We start from the raw sequence: 27,584 nt of genomic DNA, 5'->3' as shown, positions 1-27,584 counted from the left end.
TCAAGGAGGGATTTTAAAATATAGGACAGGTACAGGTCGCCACGATTTTATGGCACCCTTGGTTCCAGAGCCTTGTCTGATTATCTGTTCTGCCAGACGAACAGAGGTCATAAGGGATAGGGGGTAGACAAAAATGCTGGAGAAACTCAGCGGGTGAGGCAGATCTAAGGAGTGAAGGAATAGGTGACGTTTCGGGTCGATACCCTTCTTCAGACTGATTTGGGGGTGAGGGGGGGGAGGGGCGGGAAGAGGAAAGGAAGAGGTGGAGACAGTAAGCTGTGGGAGAGCTGGGAAGGGGATGGGAAGGAGGGAGAAAGCAAGGACTACCTGAAATTGGAGAAGACAATGTTCATACCGCTGGGGTGTAAGCTGCCCAAGCAAAATGAGGTGCTGCTCCTCCAATTTGCAGTGGGACTCACTCTAGCCATGGAGGAGGCCCAGGACAGAAAGGTCAGATTCGGAATGTGAGGTGGAGTTGAAGAGCTGAGCCACCGGGAGATCATGTTGGTTATTGCGAACTGAGCAGAGGTGTTGGGCGAAGCGATCGCCAAGCCTGCGCTTGATCTCACCGATGTAGAGCAGTTGACACGTAGAACAAGGAAGCAATAGATGAAGTTGGGGGAGGTGCAGGTGAACCTTTGCCTCACCTGGAAAGACTGCTTGGGTCCTTGAATGTAGGGGGAGGTAAAGTGACAAGTATAGCATATCCTGCAATTGCAAGAGAAAGTACCAGGGGAGGAGGTGGTTTGGGTGGGAAGGGACAAATTGACCAGGAAGCTATGGAGGGAGCACTCTGCGGAAAGCCGGAAGGGGAGGAGATGGCAAGATGTAGCCAGGGTGGAATCCCGTTGGAGGGGACGAAAATATCGGAGGATTATCTGTTGTGTGACGGCTGGTAGGGTGGAAGGTGAGGACAAGGGGGACTCTGCCCTTGTTACGAATGGGGGGGATGGGGAGTGAGAGCGGAACTACGGGATAGAGGAGACCCTGGTGAGAGCCTCATCTATAATCGAAGAGGGGAACCCCCGTTCCCTAAAGAATGAGGACATCTCCGAAGCCCTGATTTGGAACACCTCATCCTGAGTGCAGAAGCGGCGAAGACGGAGGAATTGGGAGTAGGAGATAGAGTCCTTACAGGAAGCAGGGTGGGAAGAGGTGTAGTCCAGATAGCCATGGGAGTCAGTGGTTTTGTACTACAAGTCGGTCAGCAGTCTTTTAAATAATCATAAGGAATAGGAGTAGAATTAGACCAATCGGCCCATCATGTCTACTCCACCATGGTATCATGGCTGATCTATCTTATCTTCCTAACCCCATTCTCATGCCTTCTCCCCATAACCTCTGACACCCGTATTAATCAAGATTCTATCTATCTCTGCCTTAAAAATATCTACTGACTTGGCCTCCACAGCCTTCTGTGTCACTTCTGATCCACTAACCTTACCCTTCTCATTCTTGATTCTTCTTGATTCTTGATTCTTTTAATGACCACACAGCCAGGCTGGTGGAATTTGTTATGCCAATGCAGCACATTAAAAAAAAAAGAATACAAACATGACAATACTAAAGAACTTTAACATGAAAACATCCCCCCACAATGGTTCCCATTATGAGGGAAGGCACAAAGTCCAGTCCCCAACCCCAGTTCCCCCATAGTCGGGCCAATTGAGGCCTCCACAGTTGCCTCTACGGAGGCCCGATGTTCCAGGCCGTTCTTGCCGGGTGATGTTGTTCCGGCGTCGGGAGAGTCCTCTCAGCGGCATGGGAACCCTGGGGAACGGCCGCCTCCTTACTCGAGACCATGGCTTCCGGAGCCGACAAGGCCGCGCCGAATGGAGCTCAACTGGCAATCTCATCGAGAGATTCCAGGCTCCCGATGGAAAGTTCAGCGCCGCCACCAGCAGCCGCTCCACAGACCCGCAGCTCTGCAACGGACCCAGCTCACCGCAGTCCCAGCTCAGCGACCCAGGCAAGGCACCACCCGCCCCGCAATGGTCAACTAGTCTGACAGTTGCAGGAATTTCAAGTGCACGTGTCAGTTGCCAGAAAATCGGTGGACAAACTGTAAAACTAAATCGTTGCCTTATCAGGAGACAATTGCATCATCATGCACAAATAGGGCACAGATGGGCGAATAGGACTTTGTCCATGTTAGGTCAGATAGAGCAGATTTTTGGATGGCATAGAGTTTATGCATGTCAGAGATCATTTGTTTGCACTCAAGTGTGGAGAAATAATAACATGGATAAGCATTTCTACAATAGATGTTCTCGGACAGGTGTGGGGTTATACAATATTACAAAAGTGGAAGTCAAAAGTTTAAAGATGGTGCAGATATGTATGTAGCCCAAAGCTCAAAAATAACCAAGATTTTCATACTGCTTCAATTTCAGGCGAATGCTAGAGAGGGATAAAGCTGTTATGTAGGGAAGAGTGTTCAAGGTTGTTCAAATAGTTATTAGTTGAGCCAGGATGTTTAGGCACTAAAAACTCCGAAATAGGCATGCAAAAAAAGTCATAAAATTACAAAAAAGGCACAAAACAGGCATTTATTGACCAATAAAAGGCATAAAAAAGCATGTATTTCCACCACCAATATATGACAAAAAATGATAATATAAAGGTATACTACATTAAATGACCAAAGTTGCCTGGTTGCACATAATTACTAGTATTTTTTTCAAATTATCTGGTGTTAAACTATACTGTCTGACAGACAGAATGTGCTTCAGTTGTGAAAAACTTCTTTCTACCCCAGCTGAGGTCACTGGTCCATACCCGAAACAAGCTACAGACTCTATATTCATGTCGATATCTTGTGCATTACAACTACCTTTGAGAACTTTAGCTATGTTTTGTATTTCTTCAAGATCTTTGTTAGCTAAAATCACTCTCACATTTTCCTTGTATGTCTTTACCTACATCACCAAGAACTTTACGAATATCATCAGTTACTTTGTTGAAAACCTGCAAGTTATTCACTAATGTTTTGCCACGTTTCTCAAGGGAAGTGATAGCTTGTGGGAAGTTCGCAAAATTGGAAGCAATAAACACAAGATTGTGGTGGAGGGACCTTTTCTGCATGATTTCACTGACGAGGCTGACTGCAGCAGATTCTTCTTCTTCAAAACAGTTGATGATTTATTTTATCTTTTCAAATTTTGCAGCATAGTAGAGTACTGCAGAGAGCCATGTAGCCCACTTAGTCAAAACAGGCTGAGGAGGTAGTGGAATCTCGGGTGCCATTTCCTTCAACAACTGCACATGTGACGGTGCTTTGAGGAAGATTTTCTTGACATTGGAAACAAGCTACGTATGTGCTTGGCCATTCTATGAAGACCTTGAGCTAAGTATATCTAATGCAACATTTTTGAAAATAAAACTTTAAGAGCATGAGCAGTTTTTTTTATGTCCGGAGCTGCATCAGTCACAAATAGAAGAACATTCTCGTGTTTTATACCTTCTGGCCAAAGTACAGCAAGTGAAGATGTAAACTGTAATAGTTGAGCTGTTTGACTTCTCCAATACTTCCGATCTCAATAAATATTCCTTTGATGGTTGACCTGCCTCCAATGTACCGATGACCACATTGGCAACATATCTCCCCATAGCATCGGTTGTCTCGTCTATTGAAATCCATATTTTGTTGCTTGCAACTTCTTCTCTAATTTTCTACACACCAATGTTGAAGTTGCTGTCAACATAATTTTTCCGTAATGATGACTCACTTCGTATATGTTCTTCTGTGTATTTCTCTAAAAAACCTGAGAGATTTGTTTTCCAATTTCCACAGTGGAATTCCAGCATCAATGAATGCCTTGCACAGATCACTCGAAAACTCAGATTTGCAACTGGAGCCAGCAGTAAATGTAGTGAGGAGGCAAGCTTTGTTATTTCGTTTGGGTAGTCTACACCCCAGCAGTATCAACATTGACTTCTCTAATTTTAGATAGCCCTTGTCTTCTCCCCTCTGCCCTTTCCCTTCCCAGCTCTCCTTCTAGTCCTACTGTCTCCGCCTCTTGCTTTCTTTCTCCCGCCCCTCCACATCAGTCTGAAGAAGGGTCTCGACCTGAAACGTCGCCTATTCCTTCTATCCATAGATGCTGCCTCACCCGATGAGTCTCCAGCATTTTTTGTCTACCTTCGATCTTGGAAAGGCACATGGCATTTATGGCAAAATCCTGGCTCTAGTCATTAGCCAGCAATTTGGCTCACCCACCAGCCACTCGTGTTTACCAGTTATCCACATTCACCAAGTAATATTGCAAATCAAAAAACTGCAGATGCAATATTTATCACTTATGTTGCACAGATCTTGTGCAGGCATTATACTGAATGAGGCCAGCTCCAAACTAAGCCTTCTGCTTGCAAATTGTATAACGTGGAGAGGGCCTGAACAATATCCTATCTTCAAAAAAGTGGAAAACTTTTGACAGCCAACTAGTTACAGATCTTCATTTAATATTGGCAAAACAAGAAATATTTTGATATTCAAAAACCCTTAGAAGTTATTATAAATATTCCAACATTGAAAGAATAAAGACAATAACACAAAATAAAAACAAAATAAACATGGAGGGAAATGTTTTAAATAATGGGTTTTAAAAAAGTCAACAGGATTAACATGCGCAGGAAAATTGTTTTACAATAAATAGCATGGATCTCCTTGTTTTTAAATCACAGTCACAGCTGCCAGGAATGCCAGGGATATGGAGGATCAATGCTTCGGGAACAATCTGATTAGATTTTGGGACAAGGGAAAGTGGACATAGTATGGACCTAGCATAATAGTAAAGCATGGACATTGTAAGGGAGAAAAGCTGAGAGGGTTGTTCATGTATCGTGTTTCTGTTCTCTGGAGGTAATAGCAAAGGTAGTAAAGACACAGTAACTCTCCCAAAGTGGAACAATGGAGAGTGCCAGGAATGCCATGGTGTGGTAAATGGGAAAGAGTAGACGCTATGGACTATGAGGCCATTTAAAGAGGGACAAAAGTCTTAGATTCAGATTCAAAAATTACTGCGAAATATATCTCCCTTCCAACGATTTGGAAATAATAAAAAGTCAAAAAGGGTTCTAGGATAGTTATAGACGCGGAAAGAAGCTGTTCCTGAGAAGAGAGCTTGAGTATCAGCAATTGCCATGAGGCAATTAATGCCATTGAGGCAAAATGTAAAAAAGAAATATAAGGGAGGCAAAGATATTTCTGCAGGAGGCATCAGAGTTCATGATATTCGTGTTTCTTTTCTTCTGGAGGAAATTCTCCAGCCCCCAAAATGAGAAAATAAGGACAAATTAATGTAACTGCCTTCCAATGCAACTGGACAACAATGGAGAGTCCCTGGCTATGACAGAAAATGCATTAGTGATTGGTAATGCATCTCATTGTTTAAAAGTTGCATAGGATGTAAGGAATTATGGAAGGGAATTTTTTGAAGAGGTTTAGGGAAATTGATGAGGGCAAAGCAGTGGATGTTGTCTATATGTACTTTAGTTAAAGGTTGGTTAAGAAGGTTCTGCAGGAATACTTGAAGGAGAAGCCAGAATGGTGGACCATTTTCAGGGAACATGTTAGTCATATTAAGGGATCTGGATGAAGTTTTGCACACCAGAGATTCTCCAGCTGCAGCTGAAAAATAATTGGGCTGAGAAAATGTGAGGTGCTAAATAGAAAAAATTCTGGCGAGATGGGCTCGTGCTGTCCTTTGCTCTGGATTATAGGAAGGATGGGATAAATAAACTTGTAAAACTAAGTTACAGAGTTACCAATTAAAATTGTAACAAAGACTGGACAAATGAAATAGATTCGTCAAATGTGAATGAGCTTCGCATCCGCATCCCTAGGCTGGATTCTGAGGGCTGAGTGAGCTGATTCTAACACTTGGGATGTGTCCAGGGAACATACTGAGGTCTGAGCAGCTACTTGGCCTCAGGCTGGGTACGGCTGAGGCCCAATGGTGGCAGCACTTGTCAGGAGAAATGCTGTGGACTGACCCTCGCCCTCTGTAAGCTGTCAAGTTCTTAAATATGTTTGACATTCAAAGACCCGTAAAAGCTACTTGGATTGTGTAAATATTAATCTAAAATAACTGTAAAAAATAAAACATGTACACTGAGAAATAATTTAAAACATTTAAATGAAATAATGTAAAAATTAAAATGACTTACCTTTGTCACTAAATCTTCAGTCTGCTGCCTGCAGCTCTGCCTGATATGTCAAATTGTTGGCCTTTAATCAAAACTGAAAACAGTTGTAATACATTTTCAACCAAATGGCAGAAAGAAATGATCGGAGGAGATAAAGTATGACAGAGAAAGATAAGGAGATGGAAGAGAAGGATAGGGGGTTGTTTGCTGAAAAACAAATGGTAAGGTCTTTGATTGTCAAGGATCAGTGATAGTGAATTAAATGGGAAAAAAATGAAGTGTAACGGTAATGTGGCAAAATTTGAGTATTTTGTCTGCAACATGACTGAACTCCTTTGGTCTTTTGTTAATTATCTGCATATACACAATATTTACATGCTTGCTACTTTGAATTTAATTGCACTAATTAAAACACCAGTAATAACCAACTATTTTCATGATTTCGCTTTTTTGCTTGCTTAACAATTAATAGATGCCGTTAATCTGCCAAATCTGTATATTGTGCGGCTATTGATGGTGGTTGTCAATTCCATGGTATAATCTGTGCTGGGTGACTTCATATTCAACAAAGCAATATCCCACAACATGACAGGCAAGAAATCAGAAATTGGAGTTGGAGATCTCTTTGAAACTTTAAATATTTGTCACAAAAAATGCACTAATCAATTAAGTCAATTAATACTATAAAAAGTCGATCGGCATCTGAAATTTAAAAAAAAACGTATATATGACATATAGGCCGTGGGCCGAGGAGCTTTTTCGTTCAAGTTTGTGACCCAACTCACGGAACTACCTGAATTTTTAACATATTGTGTAAAAATATTATGGAAATCATACCTGAAACTTGTCAACAAAACCTGCATTTTTAAAAAATAATTTTTATTGGACTCCATAATTGTCCAATCAATGCACATTTGACATTGAGGTCCGACGCAAATTGACCAATACCGCACTCTGTTTCATGGTCGCTTGGCAGCGAGGACCCTGGGATCATGGCTGCCTCCTCATTACATCAAAACAATAGCAAGGTTTCCAAGGAATAAAGGCAATGCTAACCTTGCTGATAATTTTGTTTTTCAATTGATTTATCTTTATAAAGTTATGATGTGAACCGATGAATGCTGTGGAGGATCGGTCGATGAATGCTGTGGAGGATCGGTCGGGCTGTCGGGCCGCCGGTGGGTCGTGAGAGTGTTCAGTCCGCCGGTGGATGGTGAGAGTGGTCGGGCCGCCAGTGGGTACTGCGAGGGGTCGGTCGGGCTGTCGGTATAAACATGCATAGAAACATAGAAAATAGATGCAGGTGTAGGCCATTCGGCCCTTCGAGCCTGCACCGCCATTCAATATGATATAGGCCGGTGTTGCAGCGAGCGAGCGGGCGGTCTGATGGAGCCAGCGCTATGGTGGTGCTGAAGGCGGCCCAAGCGGCGTGCAGGGCAGTGCTGCTCCCCATCATCATCACCATGATGATCGAGAAGGGCATGCTGGCCGAGGTGGACATGCTGCAGGGCCACACGTATGGAGCCCGCAGCCAGTACCAAAGCGGGTCCAGCCGTGGGCAGCTCTAGAAGGGGGACGAGTTAGGGTTAGGCATTTTCCTGTCAGTGGTAGATGCCTTAGTCTTCCCCCAGCCTGGCACTGCCTCAGTCCCACAATGGTCATGACCCCCCACTCTGCACACTGGCAGTCAGTGGGGTTCAGTAAATGGGGGAACGCAGAAGATCTGCCCTCAACCATTAATTAGGCTGGTTCAGGAGTCGGACCTCTGCGGCAGTCTCGTTCAAAAAACACACTCACAATTCTATTAATTATTATTTTTATATACTATAATTATATATGATTAGTCATATTCACGAATCACATATATATATTCCGTGTTTCAGTCTATTTAAACCATATATTATTATATATTATATTATATATGGTATAGGTATGGTATATGGTATGGTATATAATGCATTTCGTTGTCTCTGTACTGTACACTGACAATGACAATTAAATTGAATCTGAATCTGGATCTGAATCTGTATAGACACGCGGAAATAGGTTCCACATGGTGTAATATGGGCATTGGACACTAGATGGCACTTACTTTTTTGATCTCATTTTCTAATTAGTTTAATTAATTAATGTGCAACTTTTGGCACCGACGAGTTATAGAAACAAAGAAACATAGAAAATAGGTGCAGGAGTAGGCCATTCGGCCCTTCGAGCATGCACCGCCATTCAATGTGATCATGGCTGATCATCCAACTCAGTATCCTGTACCTGCCTTCTTCCATACCCTCTGATCCCTTTAGCCACAAGGGCCACATCTAACTCCCTCTTAAATATAGCCAAATGAACTGGCCTTAACTACATTCTGTGGCAGAGAATTCCAGAGATTTACCACTGTGTGAAAAATGTTTTTCTCATCTCGGTCCTAAAAGATTTCCCCCTTATCCTTAAACTGTGACCCCTTGTTCTGGACTTCCCCAACATCGGGAACAATCTTCCTGCATCTAGCCTGTCCAACCCCCTAATAATTTTGTAAGTTTCTATAAGATCCCCCCTCAATCTTCCAAATTCTAGCGAGTACAAGCCGAGTCTATCCAGTCTTTCTTCATATGAAAGTCCTGACATCCCAGGAATCAGTCTGGTGAACCTTATCTGTACTCCCTCTATGGCAAGAATGTCCTTCCTCAGATTAGGAGACCAAAACTGGACGCAATACTCCAGGTGTGGTCTCACCAAGACCATGTACAACTGCAGTAGAACCTCCCTGCTCCTATACTCAAATCCTTTTGCTAAGCATGCTAACATACCATTCACTTTCTTCACTGCCTGCTGCACCTGCATGCCTACTTTCAATGACAGGTGTACCATGACACCCAGGTCTCGTTGCATCTCCCCTTTTCCTAATCGGCCACCATTCAGATAATACTCTACTTTCCTGTTTTTTCCACCAAAGTGGATAACCTCATATTTATCCACATTATACTGCATCTGCCATGCATTTGCCCACTCACCCAGCCTATCCAAGTCACCTTGCAGCCTCCTAGCATCCTCCTCACAGCTAACACTGCCCCCCAGCTTTGTGTCATCCGCAAACTTGGAGATGTTGCATTCAATTCCCTCATCCAGATCATTAATATATATTGTAAATAGCTGGGGTCCCAGCACTGAGCCTTGCGGTACCCCACTAGTCACTGCCTGCCATTGTGAAAAGGACCCGTTTCTCTTTGCTTCCTTTCTGCCAGCCAGTTCTCTATCCACATCAATATGGAACCCCCAATTATGACTTCCTTCGCAATTATATTTTATCTAAATGTGCAAAATTTCATGTAGTTCAGAGACATGGGCCACGAAAGTTGATTTCTAGACACATTTTTGGTGCTCAGCCCACATCCTAATAAAAATTTATGTTTACATCTTAACTTGCATATGAGCAGCATTACAGAGGAATCCCAAAACAACCGTCACAAGATAAGAATGTTCAAACCTATATACAAGATGAGAAAGTTGCCTTGAATAATTAAGCCAATCTACCAACCCAAAACAATTGTTCCTGGAACGCCAAATAGAAATTCATAGTACCAATCAGACATGTGTTAAATCTACAATTTTTCAGGATGAAACAACCATCTTTTCTTTATAGTTTCTACTTGCTTTCCAATTAAATATACTTGCACGGAAATAATTTTTCTCTTTGAAGCGGTTCCTCAGAGTGATAATTAATCTTCTCACTGTATATTATGTGGTCCTTGGTGATGGTTGCATATATCCCTATGTTTTAATCCATACTGGGTGACTTAATATTCAACAAAAGTACTGACGTGCAATGCTATTGAGGTAAATTAAATTTGAATCAACCACCACTTGTTTAAGTGTACTGTATATAACAATATATGCACACAATTCCAGTTACCATAACTCATGATTAAATATTTGTAAATAATTAAATTTAAATGGTCTGTACATAAAGTGAGAGATATGGCTAAACCAGTTATGTGAAACTAGATCTTTGTGGCCGATAAGTGTATTACTGTGTTATGAAAACTTCTTCCAACATTGTTACCATCGCCAGGATTCACTATCAAAGTAATAGCAAAGCTATTATTGGTGCTTACGCCATTAGGTGCTGGTTGCTATTTATAATATATACAATAATGAGGGGCAGAGTATTATTTAAATGTGAATGTACCCGATATATACGGGTCCAAGTTGTACTGCTCCACCAGCAGCGTTGCAAATTACAGTTCTAGCCTTAGACTCCCTTTAACCTTTAGGAACATTACATTTGCTGATTAATCCCAAGGATAAGAACCATCTCAACAAATTCCCAGTCAATTTCTGAAGCACATAAAATAAACATAGATCTTATTCAATAAAATGAGCAAAACGAGACAAAAGTAGTAAAAAAAATGACAAGTGGTAAAAAAAATGGAATATTTTCCCAAAAGTTTCAAACACAAAGTTAATGAGTTTTTGCACCATTAAAAATCCTGTTCACTCTGTTTCAAGACATAATTTCTATGATTAAATCAGTATCAGTTTGTGACTCCAGAACGTTATGACCAAGAGATCTTTTGAACTAAAGTTGCTAGAATAGTCTCTAACTCATGCTATCAGATATCAAGACACAACAAATATTGAGTCAGGGTCAATTAAAAATAAAATCAACATGACTGGAAAATGTCATGGGCAAATTTCTAGCAACTAGTAAAAACAAAGATATCATGATTAGAAATAGAGAGCTGTCCACGTCCATTATAGGTACTAGTGAGAACTTGCAGTTTACTCCATAATTTTTTTAATAGACCTGACGTTGAGATAAACCTCTTGGATATGTATGTGGTCATATTACGAGCAAAACAGCTTATGGCACAGAGGCCAAGTAGCATGAGAGGCATACAATTGCAAATCTTACCAAATATGTTCAGCAATATTCTTGGGTTGAGTGTACTAACTCAAATTTTAAACGTTCTTTCATGAACTGTCTCAGAACTTTAACAAAAATACATGGAAGTAAAAACAAAATCAGCACAGTAAACTCGGATACATTGCGGAATTTCAGATGCTGATTTTACACCATAAACAATATAAAATAGATTTATTTTTCAAAACATAACTCCAATTCCGTATTGTTATATAAAAGCAATTAATGTAAAAATTGTGGAAAGTGTTCAATAAATCTAATATGACTGGAGTAAAATAAAAAAGTTTGTAAAATTCCACTTTGTCTTTCCAGAACTGATCTATTAAATTGATATTTACATCACAGCTCTCCCTCAGCCCTCTGGCTCCTCCTCTTCCTTTCTTCCCCCCCCCCCCCCCCCCCCCCCCCCCCCATCCTACATCAGTCTGAAGAAGGGTTTCGGCCCGAAACGTTGCCTATTTCCTTCGCTCCATAGATGCTGCCACACCTGCTGAGTTTCTCCAGCACTTTTGTCCACCATTGAAAAATAAATGTTTTATTACACATCTATATAAGATTAAAACTGTGTGCCTGCTGGCTGGCTGCTGGCTTTCTGCCTGACTTGTGGTTGCCAGCCTGTGGGTGCCAGCCTTTGATTCGTTGCTACGCCAACGTCAGACCCAGAGACGCCGACTTTTTTTCCATTTCGGTAGAGATTTCACTTTTCATTCCAAGTATCCACTCCTCATTAAATTTTGTCGTGTTTATCTACACATTTTTAATAAAATCCTTCTCCCCCCCATACCCCCACTCACTCATTTTGTCGCCTCCTGCTGGCCAGCGACCAAAGCGGCTGCTGGCGCCCGCATCTCGCCTCAAAGACGCCATTTAAAAACAGCCGCACTGCTGATTCCTGAGCCGCTTGAGTTGGAGGACCACGTCTCCGGTGGGGGCTACGGGTAGGCAGCGGCTGCGTTGGGGGAGCAGACCCAACGGGTCTGCACTTGGTCTAGTTCCACTTAAAAGTTTCATCTGCTGTAATAGCTGATGTTCTTTGATCTATTTAAATTAAGTTTTTGTTCGAGTTTCTCAGATTGCTACATCTTCTTCAGTCATGGTTTATAATTAAATATAAAGCTTCCTCATTATAAAAAGTGTAAGGTCCTTTATGAGATGATATTCACGTATTGTGCTTATTTTTTACAGATGAGGGCACCAACACCTATTGCCCTTTCCCAACTGTGCCTGATAAGGTTACGGTGCTTTCATCTTTACAGCTTTTTTTGCTTGAGATTCCCAAAGTAGTTTTGGGTTGGGAATAGCTGGAATTAGTGCAAATAAATGAAGGGATTGTGATGTATTTCCAAGTTAGAAGGCTGTGCAATTTGGAAGGAACTTGTAAATGTTGATGTTCCTTGTGCTTGCTCCCCTTGGCGATAGAGGTAGCACCGTACTTCAAAAATGACTGCATTTTTAAATGTACTTCATAAGGCGGAAGGCACCCCGAGGGACTGAGAGGTCATAAAAGGTACGTTTGGCTCAGAATAAGATGATGTACCTTCAAAATGGACATGAGGAGGAATTCCTTTAGCTAGGGGGAGGTAAATCTGTGGAATTCATTGCCACAGATGCATGTGGAGGCCAAGACATTGGGCATTTTTAAGACAGCGAATCATAGGTTCATGATAAGGAAGGGTGTCAAAGATTACGAGAAGGCAGGAGAATGGGGTTGAGGGGGAAAAATAGATCAGCAATGATTGAATGCCTCGATGGCCTGAATGGCCCAATTCTATTCCCGTTTTATAGAGTTAAATATCCATGCCCATTTTAAGATTTCTAAAGTGATAGCAAATGTACACATTAAGGATCTAGAAGATAAAATATGATAATAATCAAATTTTGCAAAGTTGAATGGACTACAATTTGTGAATTTTAGTCCATTTAAAAACATTTTTTTTAAATGTTTGCACCAAAATTCACAAAGTACAAAGGTCTCCGTTTTGTTGTTGAGACCTTGGTTCCAGTTTAGGTATTCCCCAGATGTGGTTTAATCACAAAGTCACTGTTCTTATTGAATAGAAATATGACCTCATATGCAATGATATTTGAAATGACTGCCTTCTGGGCAAAAATAAAATCCACTGGTATAGACATGTTTACAACAAAATGAAACAATTATTATTATAAGGAGTTAAAGTCCTGTTGTTTTGCTCACATGCAGTCAGGGGATATGATTCTATACTTCAGCAAAAAAAAGAAAGTGGGTCTATAGACATTAGACAATAGGTGCAGGAGTAGGTCATTCGAGCCAGCACTGCCATTCACTGTGATCATACACAATTAGTACCCCGTTCCTGCCTTCTCCCCATATCCCTTGACTCCACTATCTTTAAGAGCTCTATCTAACTCTCTCTTGAAAGCATCCAGAGAATTGGCCTCCACTGCCTTCTGGCACAGAATTCCACAGATTCACAACTCTCTATGTGAAAAAGTGTTTCCTCACAACCACATAACAATTACAGCACAGAAACAGGCCATCTAGGCCCTACAAGTCCGTGCCGAACGTCTCCGTTCTAAATGGCCTACGCCTTAGTCTTAAACTGTGGCCCCTGGTTCTGGACTCCCCCAACATTGGGAACATGTTTCCTGCCCCTAGCGTGTCCAATCTCCGTCCGTCCATCCATCCATCTCTGATTTTGTTATCTTCCAGTTTGGTTGCCTTATATTTGTGCAAAAACGATTTGCGATAGTGCTACAATTCTTCGGCAGTTCACTCACCGTTCTCCTGTGCTGCGAGTCCACCAAGTTTCGTTCCGATCGGTTGAATGTCGTAAAAGTTAGCGAGGTTTAAAAATCTTAAAAACCGCGCATGCGCAGATCGATCTCTTCTGCCATTAGGCGCCGCGTGGATTAGTCTCTTTCCCTGTCACTCCCCAGGACGGTCTGCCCCTTTGTGCGCCATCGCGGCGGAGGTTTCCAACCCAAATCAGTCCAGCCGCAAGCAGCAGCCCCGCCCCCATGGTTAAGGTGTGGTGCCGCCGCCCGAGGAGGTGGGGCCGCGCTGTACCTGGTGGGGAGGGTGGTGCCGCGGGCTGAGCCTGGGGACTGGAACCAAGGACGAGCCTGGGTCCGGGGTTAGGGACGAGCCCAAAGATGAAGTCGGGGCCTGGACTGGAGCCCAGGCAAAGGCAAAGCTGAGGGCTGGAGTCGGGCCCAAGCCTGGGGCCTGGGTCATGGTGTACCAGTGCCTCGGGGGCCACCCGGCTGCTGCCATCCTGCAGCAAAGCCCGGATCCGCTTCCTGCTCTGTGGGCAGCTCTGGCTCGGCCGCCCGCCACCCTCACCCCACCCCCGGCACACCGAGCCTGGCTCCATCGAGGCCCACGTCCGCGAGTGCTTCGGCCGCCTACAGCCAGTGCTGGGCACGAGAACCAGGCCGAGTTCCAAGCCCTGGCCGCTGCACTACAACCTGGGTAGGTGCTGGGGCAGGGAATGGGAGTGATGGGAGGGAGATGGGGGGCAGTGCCGAGCCCCGCTGTTTACCCGCTGGCGAAGGACACTGCGGGTCCCGCGGTCCAGCGACTCTTGCCCGCAGGCGCGGACACTGGAAGCGCCGCAGCCCAGCCCATAGCACGGGGGGGGGGGGGGGGGGGTAGAGAGGAGACGGAGGGGGGAAAGAGAGTGGAGAGAGGGATGAGGAGGCAGCGAGGGATGGAGGGAGGAATGAGGGATGGAGGGAGGAAGTGGGGTAGAGGGGTGTTGGAGTGCAGGATGGTAGGGTGGGGGATAGAAGAGGTCCGGGGCAATGGGCAAGGTGGGATAGAGGGGGGAGTAGAGGGAAAGGGGGATAGGGAGGGGTGGATTTGATAGAAAGGGGATAGGCGTGAGTGGTGGAATATTGCATTGGGGGAATGGGTTGTGTTGGGGCAACGGATAAGTGGTGGAATATTACATTGGGGAACGGGTTGCATTGGGGAACGAGGCCTCCTGTGTGACAGGGTCCCAACGGGTCACACTTCGTCTATTGTTTCAATAAGATCCCCTCTCATCCTTCTAAATTGCAGTGTACACAATCAGTCGCTCCATTCTTTCAACATATGACAATAACGCAATCCCGGGAATTAACCTTGTGAGCCTATGCTGCACTCCCTCAATAGTAAGAATGTCCTTCCTCCAATTTGGAGACCAAAACTGCACACAATACTCCAGGTGTGGTCTCACTAGGGCCCTGTGTTCCTATACTCAACTCCTCTTGTTATATTAGCTTTCTTCACTGCCTGCTGTACCTGCATGCTTACTTTCAGTGATTGACGAACAAGGACCCCGAGATCTCGTTATACTTCCTTTTTCCCCCAACTTGACACCATTCAGATAATAATTGGCCACCAAAGAGGATAAACTCACATTTATCCACATTAAACTGTCTGCCATGCATCTGCCCACTCACCCAACCTGCCCAAGTCACCCTGCATTCTCATAGCATCCTCCTCACAGTTCACACTGCCACCCAATCTTAATGAATATTGAGGAACATAGACCTTGGTAAAAAAAATCCAAGAATCCCTGAAGGTGGCAGCACAGGTAGACAAAGTGGATAAAATGACACATGGATTATTTGCCTTCTTCTGACAGATGGGTCATAGAATACAAGACCAGGGAGGTTATGGTGCAATTCGATAAAACATTGTTATTGGCCATAAACTGATTCTAGGCAATTCCAATTATATCAATTTCTTGGCAACCCATTTTACCCCAAAACGCAACTTTCAGCCTCATATCCTTTCACAACTACCTCCTTCTTTCAACATGGTCCATCAGCACCTCCTTCCAAAGATACAGTGTCCTCCATAATGTTTGGGACAAGGACCAATCATTTATTTATTTGTCCCTATACTCCACAATTTGAGATTTGCAATAGAAAAAAAATCACATGTGGTTAAAGTGCGCATTGTCAGATTTTAATAAAGGCCACTTTAGTTTCACCATGTAGAAATTACAGATGTTTATAAATAGTCCCCCCCATTTCAGGGCACCATATTGTTTGGGACACGCAATGTAATGTAAATGAAAGTAGTCATGATTAGTATTTTGTTGCATATCCTTTGCATGCAATGACTGCTTGAAGTCTGCGATTCATGGACATCACCAGTTGCTGGGTGTCGTCTCTGATGATGCTCTGCCAGGCCTGTATTGCAGACATCTGCAGCTTAAGCTTATTTGGGGGGCTAGCCCTTTCAGTTTTCCCTTCAGCATATAAAAGGCATGCTCAATTGGGTTCAGATCGGGTGATTGACTTGGCCACTCAAGAATTGACTATTTTTTCAATTTGAAAAACTCCTTTGTTGCTTTAGCAGTATGTTTGGGATCATTGTCTTGCCGTAGAATGAACTGCCGGCGAATGAGTTTTGAGGCATTTGTTTGAAGAGCAGATAGGATGTGTCTATGCACTTCAGAGTTCATTATGTTACTACCATCAGCAGTTGTATCATCAATGAAGATAAGTGAGTCAGTTCCTTCAGTAGCCATACATGCCCAGGCCATAACATCCCCACCATCGTGTTTCACAGATGAGATGGTATGATTTGGATCTTGGGCAGTTCCTTCTCTCCTCCATACTTTGCTCTTGCCATCACTCTGATATGTTAATCTTCGTCTCATCTGTCCACAAGACCTTTTTTCCATAACTGTGGTTGTTCTTTTAAGTACTTCTTTGCAAACTGTAACCTGGCCATCCTATTTTTGCAGCTAACCAGTGGTTTGCATCTTGAAGTGTAGCCTCTGTATTTCTGTTCATGAGGTCTTCTGCGGACAGTGGCCATTGACAAATCCACACTTGACTCCTGAAGAGTGTTTCTGATCTGCTGGACAGGTGTTTGGGGATTTGTCTTTATTATAGAGAGAATTCTTCTGTCATCAGATGTGGAGGTCTTCCTTGGCCTGCCAGTGCCTTTGCGATTAGTAAGCTCACCAGTGCTCTCTTTCTTCTTAATGATGTTCCAAACAGTTGATTTTGGTAAGCCTAAGGTTTGGCTGATGTTCTATTATTGTTTCTCAGTCTCATAATGGCTTCTTTGACTTTCATTGGCACAACTTTGATCCTCATGTTAATAAACGGCAATAAAAGTTGTCAAATACGTTGGCAAGACTGGGTGCCGAGAGCTCTCTGCATTAAGGAGGCAATTAAACACACCTGAGCAATTACAAACACCTGTGAAATCATGTGTCCCAAACATTATGGTGCCCTGAAATGGGGGGGACTATGTATAAACACAGTTGTAATTTCTACAAGGTGAAACCAAAATGTATAAAAATGGTCTTTAGTAAAATTTCACAATGTGCACTTTAACGACATGTGCTTTTTTTCTATTACAAGCCTCAAATTGTGGAGTACGGGGGCAAATAAATAAATTATAGGTCTTTGCCCCAAACATTATGGAGGGCACTGTATGCTCTTGATTTGCTGAAGAGAATCCAAACCAAGATGAAGTCATATTAGGGATTATTTCACTGTGGGCATTGCTGTAAAACTGTAAGGTAGTGCTAATCCTACAAAAAAAATCAAAGGATTAGTAAAAACATCAAACAAATTAAACGATTCGTCAGTATTTTTAGGGGTTACATCATTTGCAGTGTTGTGTTGTAAAACTAGAGCTTATAATTCCAGTAGATAGAAAAAACAATCAAACCCCAAGCCTGGTTAAGCACTGGAATTTGTTTATTGATTACTGTTAATTAACAAGTTTGATTAAACAGGAAGGCTTATCCAAAGATTTTTTTTAACCAAATTTAGTATTTGTATGGGTTGTACTCGGGAGACTGTAACAAATGTGCCAAGATCACTCAATAAACATTTTCTAGTATTCTGAATACATAGTTTGAATTTAGGTGATGATACCCTACAAAGAACTTCAATGAACAAGTTTGGAAAGTGGAAAAAATTGATTTTATAAATTAAAAACTGAAAGTGGCTTGCAATTCTTGACAACTTCACAACATATTTCTCATTCAATCTTCGTACGTCAAGAAAATTGCATCCAAATATGAGAAAACCTATTAACACACCTCAAGGTAAAATCCTTCATGGATGTACAAGTTCAAAAAAAGCTTTAGTTTCTTAACAGAATCAAGTACAGAAATTAGTAATTAGTAGATAGAAAGCTCAGACATTTATAAAGCTCTCCTTCCTCGTGGTCTGCAATGACACCTTATCAAAATGCACAAGGAAACTGATTACATTGCAAAGGATCTTTACGCCACTTTTCTAGTAAATGGATTATCTTCAGTTTTATTCTGCAGAACAAAAGTTACTCAGTACAGTGGAAAAGATTACTGCTATAAATCCAAAACAAATAAATCACATATCAATGAAAATAAGGTAACATTTAGCAGAATGCCATTAAATTCCAGTTCAGGGCATACAATATGACTCACAATGTAAACCATTTGAGTTTTCCTTAATTAAATACCCTCAATGCTTTATTTGATGTTTACCAGTAATTTCCTGCAGAAATTACAAATTTACAGTCTGCTTTTAGGCAATTTTTGAATTATTTTTAAATTAATGGTATATTCAAATTACTAATTAAAAAGTAAATAGAACTACATAACCAATGGATCAAAATACAAAGTTTAACACTGATCTAAAAGACAAAATCTACTTTTGGATGGTGAAACAAAGGTCATGATAAATTGGTAGTTTGCCAACATGGGCATACATGTTAAATGATTACATGCTTGAAAAATACCATCCATGTTTCAAAGCTTTTTATTTTCCAAGTTGTTGTTGTATTTTGATCATTCAAAGCACTGTGCGAACTGTGCAAAAGAATCCCAACTATTCGTTTGATCTCAAATCACAACGATAATTCAAGGAGAGATTATCAATTTACAGATTTTTAGTTGGCTTGGGTCATCTACGTTGACAATAATTATTTTTGATTGCACTTGCACTGAACAGTAAACAGAAAGAATAAAAAATAAAAATGCTATATTAGCCAAAGAAAACAAATTGGATATTTTAAATTGGCCAGTCTAAACACAGATTCTCAGAGGAAGAAATAAAATAAACAGCTGTAATATAATTTATATAAGTAGCCTTTTTTGCAACAAATTTAATTTCCATATGTGTAGGAATATGATCCAGCCGCTTGCTCAAGATTTCAATGAAATTTTATCACAACATATCTAAGTAGACAAAAAATGTTACCTCAGCTTTCATACAAATTCAAGTTAAGAACTACCACATGCATTAATCATTTTTAACATTATGAATGCTGATATTTTCAAATCTTTGTAGGGTTTGAGGAAATTTGAGTTAAAAAAATCCTTGCATGGGATTCATCCTTCTGTAATTTTAGAAAAAGTTCTTAAATAGATATTTCTGCCTCCTAATTATCTATGGCCATACCATGACTTTTTATCTTATCAATTGAGTTGCAATAGATAAAATGCAAGCATTGCCAGAACAATTCCACAGATAGGGATCATCAGGTATTTCCTGTACTTCTGCCAAGCCGTCTCTTTCGTCTCTACTGCATCCCGTCTCTTGTTCTTCTTACGACGGCCTTTTAGTCTTTTCTCAAAGGCTTCTAATTCCACCTGGGTAAAATGCCAGACAAAACAAAATTTACTTTGAAATAAAATTTAAATGTTGAAGATACCTTGTAGGAGAGATAAAACAAGTATACATTTCAGATTCATCACTTTTAGAGAGCTTATCCATGGGCAACATACAAAATATAACAAAGCAAAATAGCCCAGCCAATTATTTGGTTGCAATAGATGAGTTTAGAAGAGGTGCACCTGTCTCAGCTGGAAGGACTGCCAGAGGGCGGAGGTACAGGGAAATGTGTTACATCTCCTGCAGTTGCAGGGGAAAGTACCCAGGGTGGTTTGGGTGGGAAGGGCTGAGTGAACTAAGGAGATGAAGGAAGAGAGGAGGAAAGGGGTGGAGATGGGAAGATCAAGGTTTCAAGGTCAGTTTATTGTCACGTACCAATTAAGGTGGGTTCACATTGAAGACAGCAAACACACAAGAGAATTACGTGTTTGCTGCTTTGTACCCCACCTGGGGGAAACATTTCTCCCCTCCCCAATTCACACTTCTATCCTTTTGTCTTTTCAGCATTACCTTTGTCCAACCATTTTCCTATGAAAACACATGACACGCCAGGCCAGTCTCTTCCAGTTTCCACCCCCCCCCCCCCCCCCGTCTGCCCCCATGATCACCGAAGAAAGGCTCCGATCCAAAATGCCACCCTATCCATGTTCTCCAGAGATGCTACCTAATCCACCGAGTTAATCCAGCACTTTGTTTCTTTTTTTGAAAGCCAGCAACTGGAGTTCATGTTTCTCAGGCAGAATAGTGTTGGTGACAATAAAAATGGCATCAGTACCCTTTGATTTCCAAGGTTAAAGAAAAGCTAGCCCATGATTTTCACTTGAGCATCGTCCAATGATTTTACTGAATGTGTGCAAACTTGCCACTTTGGCAAAAAGGAATAGAAATATGCTCTGCTATTAGACTTGCCAGAGTGAAAATGATTCAGAGGATATTACCTTTACTTCCCTTTTAAATTACAGCTAGAAAACTGATTTGACTGAGTTGCTAGAAAGATTAGATAACAAAACAAGATTTTAGGAATATGACAATCATCCAGCATTGACCCTAGCCTTTAAATTTAGACGTACGTGGGCGAGTTGTTAATTTTCCATCATTCACTGATTACTCAAACTGTAAATATCACGATGCCATTACTGGAATTGGTTTTCAGGGCAAATGCTCAACAATTGAGATACAGAATCAGAGATAGACCAGACATCATAGTTTTTTTTAAACTGGAAATGGGAACTAGAGACAAAAATATGGTTTTTATATACAATATCGTTGAATAAACAATAAATAATGTTCATCAGCAAAATATGCAGTTCATTGCAATATTTATTAGGTATGTTACAAAAGTTACCTTCAGCGGCGCTGCAGTTCTGCCACTGGCCGTGTGCGCGACTTTGGCGCCTTTTGGGGGGGGGGGGAGGGGGGGGGGGGGGGTTTAAATTGCCGTTTTCTCCTGCCTGTCCCGAGATATATTTAGATATATTTTCTCAAGCTACTACCTAATGCTGAATAATCGTTCCGACTGCCATTCTGTGAATTTTTTCTTTTTAAACCGTGGGACAATTTAATGGCTGGAGTAAAATAAAAAAGCGACTTCTAATGCCGTCAACGGGACGGATCTCCCGTACGGGACAAAACATAAGGTAAGTCATTTATTTTACATATAAACTTGCTTCTTATGATTACTTTAATCAAAATCAGCAAAAATGTGATTATGTAAATATACGAACCGGCAGTGTTTTTCCTGCTGATATGGGGTTTAAAGTCACCGCAAACCGCAATGTTCCAATTGATCGCATTCCACAAAACTCACTCGCAAGATGATTAAAATGGCCATTAATTTATGGGAATTAAACACTAAATTGCTTCCATTTGGCCTATAAATTCATGACAATAAAATTTAAAAATCATGTTATATTGTGAATTCTTGTGTGAATGTTATTTGGACACTTAGGCTATTTAACCTTTTCTTAAGAAATGGATAGATGTCGAGATCTAGTAATTGAATTTTGTAATTAGCTACAATTAGGTAACTAACTAAATTATGCTTTAATTTCAGGTCATCCAAGTAAGATTGTTTCATATTTGTTTCAGAATGCTTCAATCTATAATAACTGAAAATTTCATTCAGTTCTCTTAATGTTTAAGAAAGTTTAAGAAAGTTATGAGCTTTTGACTGTCCTCGATCACAGCTTTTGAGCTAAGTCAATGGAAAAGCAATAGGGAACAAGATGCTAATTTCAGTATGAAAATGGCCATAACTTTTTTTTAATACTGAAGATATGTCAAATTAAACTTCTTTTTATGCTTTATCTGTTGGGATAAATTGCAGACTTAAAATGTTGTAACATTGCTCTATTTAGCACACAAAGAGCCAGTGGTGATAATTAAGTTTCCTTTCTTGGAGTTTATTGTGTAATTGTATTATTTGGCTATGCACAATTCATGCTGTTTTAAAATGTATATAATAACTATGTTAAATAGGTTGAAGGCCAAGAGCAAAGTCAATAACACCACCATCATGGAGCTTCAGTACGCGGATGACTGCTACAGAAGACCATCTACAGAAGACATCCCGGGCATCCTGAATGCCTTTGCCAAGGCATACAGAGCCATGGGCCTAGCCTTAAATATCAAGAAGATCCAGGTCCTACATCAACCTCCACCCAACCAGCTGTCTACCGAGCCCACTATAAAACCACTTCTTGAAAACGTTGACCACTTCCCCTACCTTGGCAGCATTCTTTCCTCAAAAGCTGACATCGACTGGGAGGTCAACCATCGCCTGAGTTGTGCCAGCGGAGCCTACGCCAGACTCAGGAAAAAGTCTTTGAAGACCGAGACATAAAGGCTCTAACAAAACTGCTGGTCTACAGAGCCGTTGTCCTCTCCACCCTGTTGTATGGAGCCGAGTCATGGACCATCTACAGCAGGCACCTGAGAGCCCTGGAACAATACCATCAAAGAACCTTACAAAGATTCTGAGGATCAGCTGGGAGGACAAACGCACCAACATCAGCGTTTTGGAGGAAGCTAACATGACCGGCATCACCACAACAATATTGCAGCACCAACTTTGATGGACTGGCCATGTCATCCGCATGTCTAACACACGTCTCCCTAAACATATCCTGCACTCTCAACTGAAGGAAGGTCGACGAGCCACCGGTGGGCCAAAGAAATGCTTCAAGGTCAACATCAAAAACAGTTTGAAGAAATTCCACATCACATCGAGCAAGTGGGAGCAAATTGCACTCGACAAGCGCTCCTGGAGGAAATCCGTGCAGGAAGGAGCTGCACGTCATGAAACGGAGCTGCGCTGTGTTGCAGAGACAAAGCGACAGCACCGTGAGAGAGAGGAGGCCCGACAACTACCAACCACCACCAGTCTCCACTGCCCACTTCACACTATGGTGTGTGGATCGCAGATCGGCCTTTACAGACATCTGCAGATCCATAAGTAGACGATCCATAAGGAGAGGAGAGGACAGTCATACTTGTTTCGAGTGATCGCCAATGATGATAACTATGTTAAAACGTAACTAATTTGGCAATTTTAGTTTGCTCCATACCTCGCAATTGGTTCATATTAGCCTAGATTATTAAGCCAGCAGTATGAAACTACCTGCATTTTACTAAATTTTACACAAATTGCTGCTCATCCCAAGCCCTGCAGAAATATAGACAGGGAATGTCAAGTGTTTTCAAGATCCCCAAAACAACAAATATATTTGTAATGGTCCTAGTTGAACATAATAGAGCAGTAAACCAGGAAAACATGTTGTTCTTCAAATACTGATGTGGGATCTTTTCAATTCACTGAACAGGCAGCCAGAGTCAAGAGTCAAGTCAAGTTCAAGTGAGTTTATTGTCATGAGTGTTTATTGGCTTATTACCCGAAACAGAACAAGAAATTCTTATTTGCAACAGCACCATAGATATGTAAACGTAAAAGTACTCTCTAAACACCATAATAAACACGCCTCTAACAATCCCCTGCTCTCTTTATTCTCAATTAACTATCAAACCAGATAACGTTTACTTTTAAATTGGCCTTCGGTCCACAATATTCAGATGCATTAAAGAACAATTGCCAGATTTCTCTTTGATTAAAAATAGGCCAAACTGACTGCTCAGTTGAAACTCAGATGAATTAATGAAATTCATTTCCAACTGAATTACGTTGACGCACTTATAGATTATTCCAGTCAACACATCAGATAAGGATGTGACTATAGATTTCATTTTGTCCTCACCTGCCAGTGATTTCTGCTGTTAATATTCTGGATTTTGCAGATAAGTTACCAACATTTCCCCCAAGTTCATGCCAAGAAAAAAACTCATGAATGAATTTGGACTTTTTAAACTTGCTAGTCACTGCCTAGCACCATTCCTCTCACCACAATCTGATGTCAGCACGGGACCATGCCAACATTTGCGTTGGGGCAACTGCTTGAACAGCTATGCGATTTTGGTCTTGGCACCTGAACCTTAGTCCACATGGTCTAAGGGACGTCTTATTTAATTTACATTTTGAATTGCTCAAATTTGTTATTTTAATTTTCATATGAGCACATGTAATAGTTTGGCATAATGGTTCAGTTTTGAATATTAATAAACAGCTTATTAATTGCTTAATTAGTTCATATTTCTGAATACTTTTAATCGATGTAAATTATCATCGACTTCAAACAACATCAAATGCACTTTAGCTTACAATAAAATAATTTAAGAGGCTCTATGCACCAGCTGCCTGCAACTGATTGAACATAATCAAAGCTATTCCTGCAGTTCATGAGGAAGTATTCACTGCCTACATGCACTGCAGGCAGTCATTCCAAAGCTTTAGGAGACTACACTGTAGAAAAGAAAACCAGGAATGAAAATTGGTAACTCAGATTCAGCACAATAGCAGAAGAGATGGAGACTAGGAGTAGACCTATTAATTTTGTGAACTGGAGACTGCCAGAGGGATTGACAACAGGGTCAATGCCCCAAGGGCGTGGGTGCAGAGCTGGAAGTTTAATCGCAAAGTCATTGAACACATCATCAAATCACAGAAACCAACAGCTGCATTACGATGTTTGGATACTACTCAATGCATTCCACCACCATTACTTATCATCATACAAATATAACCAACACACGTTAACCATCAGACACCTAGATAGTTGCCAGTGCTACATGCACACCAATACAGTGCCCTCAATAATGTTTGGGACAAAGACCCATCATTTATTTATTTGTCTCTGTACTCCACAATTTGAGATTTGTAATAGAAAAAAAAAAAAAATCACATGTGGTTAAAATGCACATTGTCAGATTTTATTAAAGGGTATTTTTATACATTTTGGTTTCACCATGTAGAAATTTACAGCTGTGTTTATACAGAGATCCCCATTTCAGGGCACCATAATGTTTGGGAAACATAGCTTCACAGGTGTTTGTAATTGCTCAGGTGTGTTTAATTGCCTCCTTAATGCAGGTATAAGAGAGCTCTCAGCACCTAGTCTTTCCTCCAGTCTTTCCATTACCTTTGGAAACTTTTATTGCTGTTTATCAACATGAGGACCAAAGTTGTGCCAATGAAAGTCAAAGAAGCCATACGAGACATAGAAACAAGCATAAAACTGTTAGAAACACCAGCCAAACCTTAGGTTTATCAAAATCAACTGTTTGGAACATCATTACGAAGAAAGAGAGCACTGGTGAGCTTACTAATTGCAAAGGGACTGGCAGGCCAAAGAAAACCTCCACAGCTGATGACAGAAGAATTCTCTCTATCATAAAGACAAATCCCCAAACACCTGTCCGATAGATCAGGAACATCCTTCTGGAGCCAGGTGTGGATTTGTCAATGACCACTGTCCACAGAAGACTTCATGGACTAAATACAGAGGCTACACTGCAAGATGCAAACCACTGGTTAGCTGCTAAAATAGAATGTCCAGGTTACAGTTTGCCAAGAAGTACTTAAAAGAGCAACCACAGTTCTGGAAAAAGGTCTTGTGGGCAAATGAGACGAAGATTAACTTATATCAGAGTGATGGCAAGAACAAGGTATGGAGGAGAGAAGGAGCTGCCCAAGATCCAAAGCAAACCACCTCATCCGTGAAACACGGTGGTGGGGATGTTATGGCCTGGGCATGTATGGCTGCTGAAGGCACTAACTCACTTATCTTCATTAATGATATAACTGCTGATGGTAGTAGCTTAATGAGTTCTGATGTGTATAAACACATCCTATCTGAAAGTCCAGGTACATTACATCCATTGGCTCTCCCTTGTCAATTTTCCGAGTTACATCTTCAAAAAATTCCAGAAGATTAGTCAAGCATGATTTCCCCTTCGTAAATCCATGCTGACTCGGACCAATCCTGTTACTGCTATCCAAATGTGCGGCTATCTCATCTTTTATAATTGACTCCAGCATCTTCCCACCACCAATGTCAGGCTAACTGGTCTATAAATCCCCTTTTTCTCTCTCCCGGCCTTTCTTAAAAAGTGGGATAACATTAGCTACCCTCCAATCCACAGGAACTGATCGTAAGTCTATAGAACATTGGAAAATTATCACCAATGCATCCACGTTTTCTAGAGCCACTTCCTTAAGTACCCTGTGATGCAGACCATCAAACCCTGGGGATTTATCAGCCTTCAGTCCCATCAGTCTATCCAACACCATTTCCTGCCTAATATGGATTTATTTTAGTTCCTCTGTCACCCCAGATCCTCTGGCCACTACTATATCAGGAAGATTGTTTGTGTCCTCCTTCATGAAAACAGATCCAAAGTACCTGTTCAACTCATCTGCCATTCCCTTGTTCCCCATAATAAATTCACCTTTTTCGGTCTTCATGGGTTCAACTTTGGTCTTAACTATTTTTTTCCTCTTCACATATCTAAAGAAGCTTTTACTATCCGTCTTTATATTCTTGGCTAGCTTACCATCGTACCTCATCTTTTCTCCCCGTATTGTCTTTTTGGTTATCTTCTGTTGTTCTTTAAACATTACCCAATCCTCTTGCTTCCCGCTCATCTTTGCTACGTTGTACTTCTTCGCTTTAATGTTTATACTGTCCCTGACGTCCCTTGTCAGCCATGGTCGTCCCTTTCTCCCCTTGAAATCTCTCTTCCTCTTGGGAATGAATTGATCCTGCCTATTATTCCTAGAAACACCTGCCATTTTTGTTCCACTGTCATCCCTGCTAGTGTATCTTTCCAGTCAACTTTGGCCAGCTCCTCCCTCATGGCCTCATAGTCCCCTTTATTCAACTGCAACACTGACACCTCCGATCTACTCTTCTCCCTCTCCAATTGTAGATTAAACCTGACCATGTTATGGTCACTGCCTCCTAATGGCTCATTAACCTCAAGGTCCTTTATCAAACCCGGTTCATTACATAACACTAAATCTAGAATTGCCTTCTCCCTGGTAGGCTCCAATACAAGCTGTTCTAAGAATCCATCACAAGGGCACTCTACAAAGTCCCTTTCTTGGGGTCCAGTACCAACCTGATTTTCCCAGTCTACCTGCATGTTGAAATCTCCCATAACAACCACAGCATTACTTTTACTACATGCCAATTTTAACTCCTGATTCAACTTGCGCCCTATGTCCAGGCTACTGTTTGGGGGCCTGTAGATTAGTCCCATTAGGGGATTTTCACCCTTATAATTCCTTAGTTCTATCCATACTGACTCCACATCTCCTGTTTCAATGTCACCCCTTGCAAGGGACTGAATTTCATTCCTCATCACAGGGCAACCCCACCCCCTCTGCCCACCTGTCTGTCTTTTTGATAGGAGGTATACCCTTGAATATTCAGTTCCCAGCCCTGGCCCTCTTGCAGCCATGTCTCAGTAATTCCCACAACATCATACTTGCCAGTTTGTAACTGAGCCTCATGTTCGTCCACTTTATTCC

General features: G+C 41.6%; 1 protein-coding gene across 1 annotated transcript in view; it reads right to left on the bottom strand.

The window, feature by feature from the left end:
* Positions 1-17,729: 17,729 nt before the first annotated feature.
* The window catches only part of nfxl1 (nuclear transcription factor, X-box binding-like 1), a 116,330-nt gene continuing 106,475 nt past the window's right edge, over positions 17,730-27,584 (bottom strand). The window contains exon 22 of the mRNA XM_055636659.1: positions 17,730-19,641. Coding sequence (XP_055492634.1) covers positions 19,468-19,641 — 174 coding nt within the window. The 3' untranslated portion in view covers positions 17,730-19,467. The remainder of the gene's footprint in view (positions 19,642-27,584) is intronic.

The sequence above is a fragment of the Leucoraja erinacea genome, chromosome 1, assembly GCF_028641065.1.
Source record: "Leucoraja erinacea ecotype New England chromosome 1, Leri_hhj_1, whole genome shotgun sequence".
NCBI classification, from domain to species: Eukaryota; Metazoa; Chordata; class Chondrichthyes; order Rajiformes; family Rajidae; genus Leucoraja; species Leucoraja erinaceus.
The sequence above is the reverse complement of the archived record's forward strand: the minus strand, read 5'-3'. Positions and strand labels throughout refer to the sequence as shown.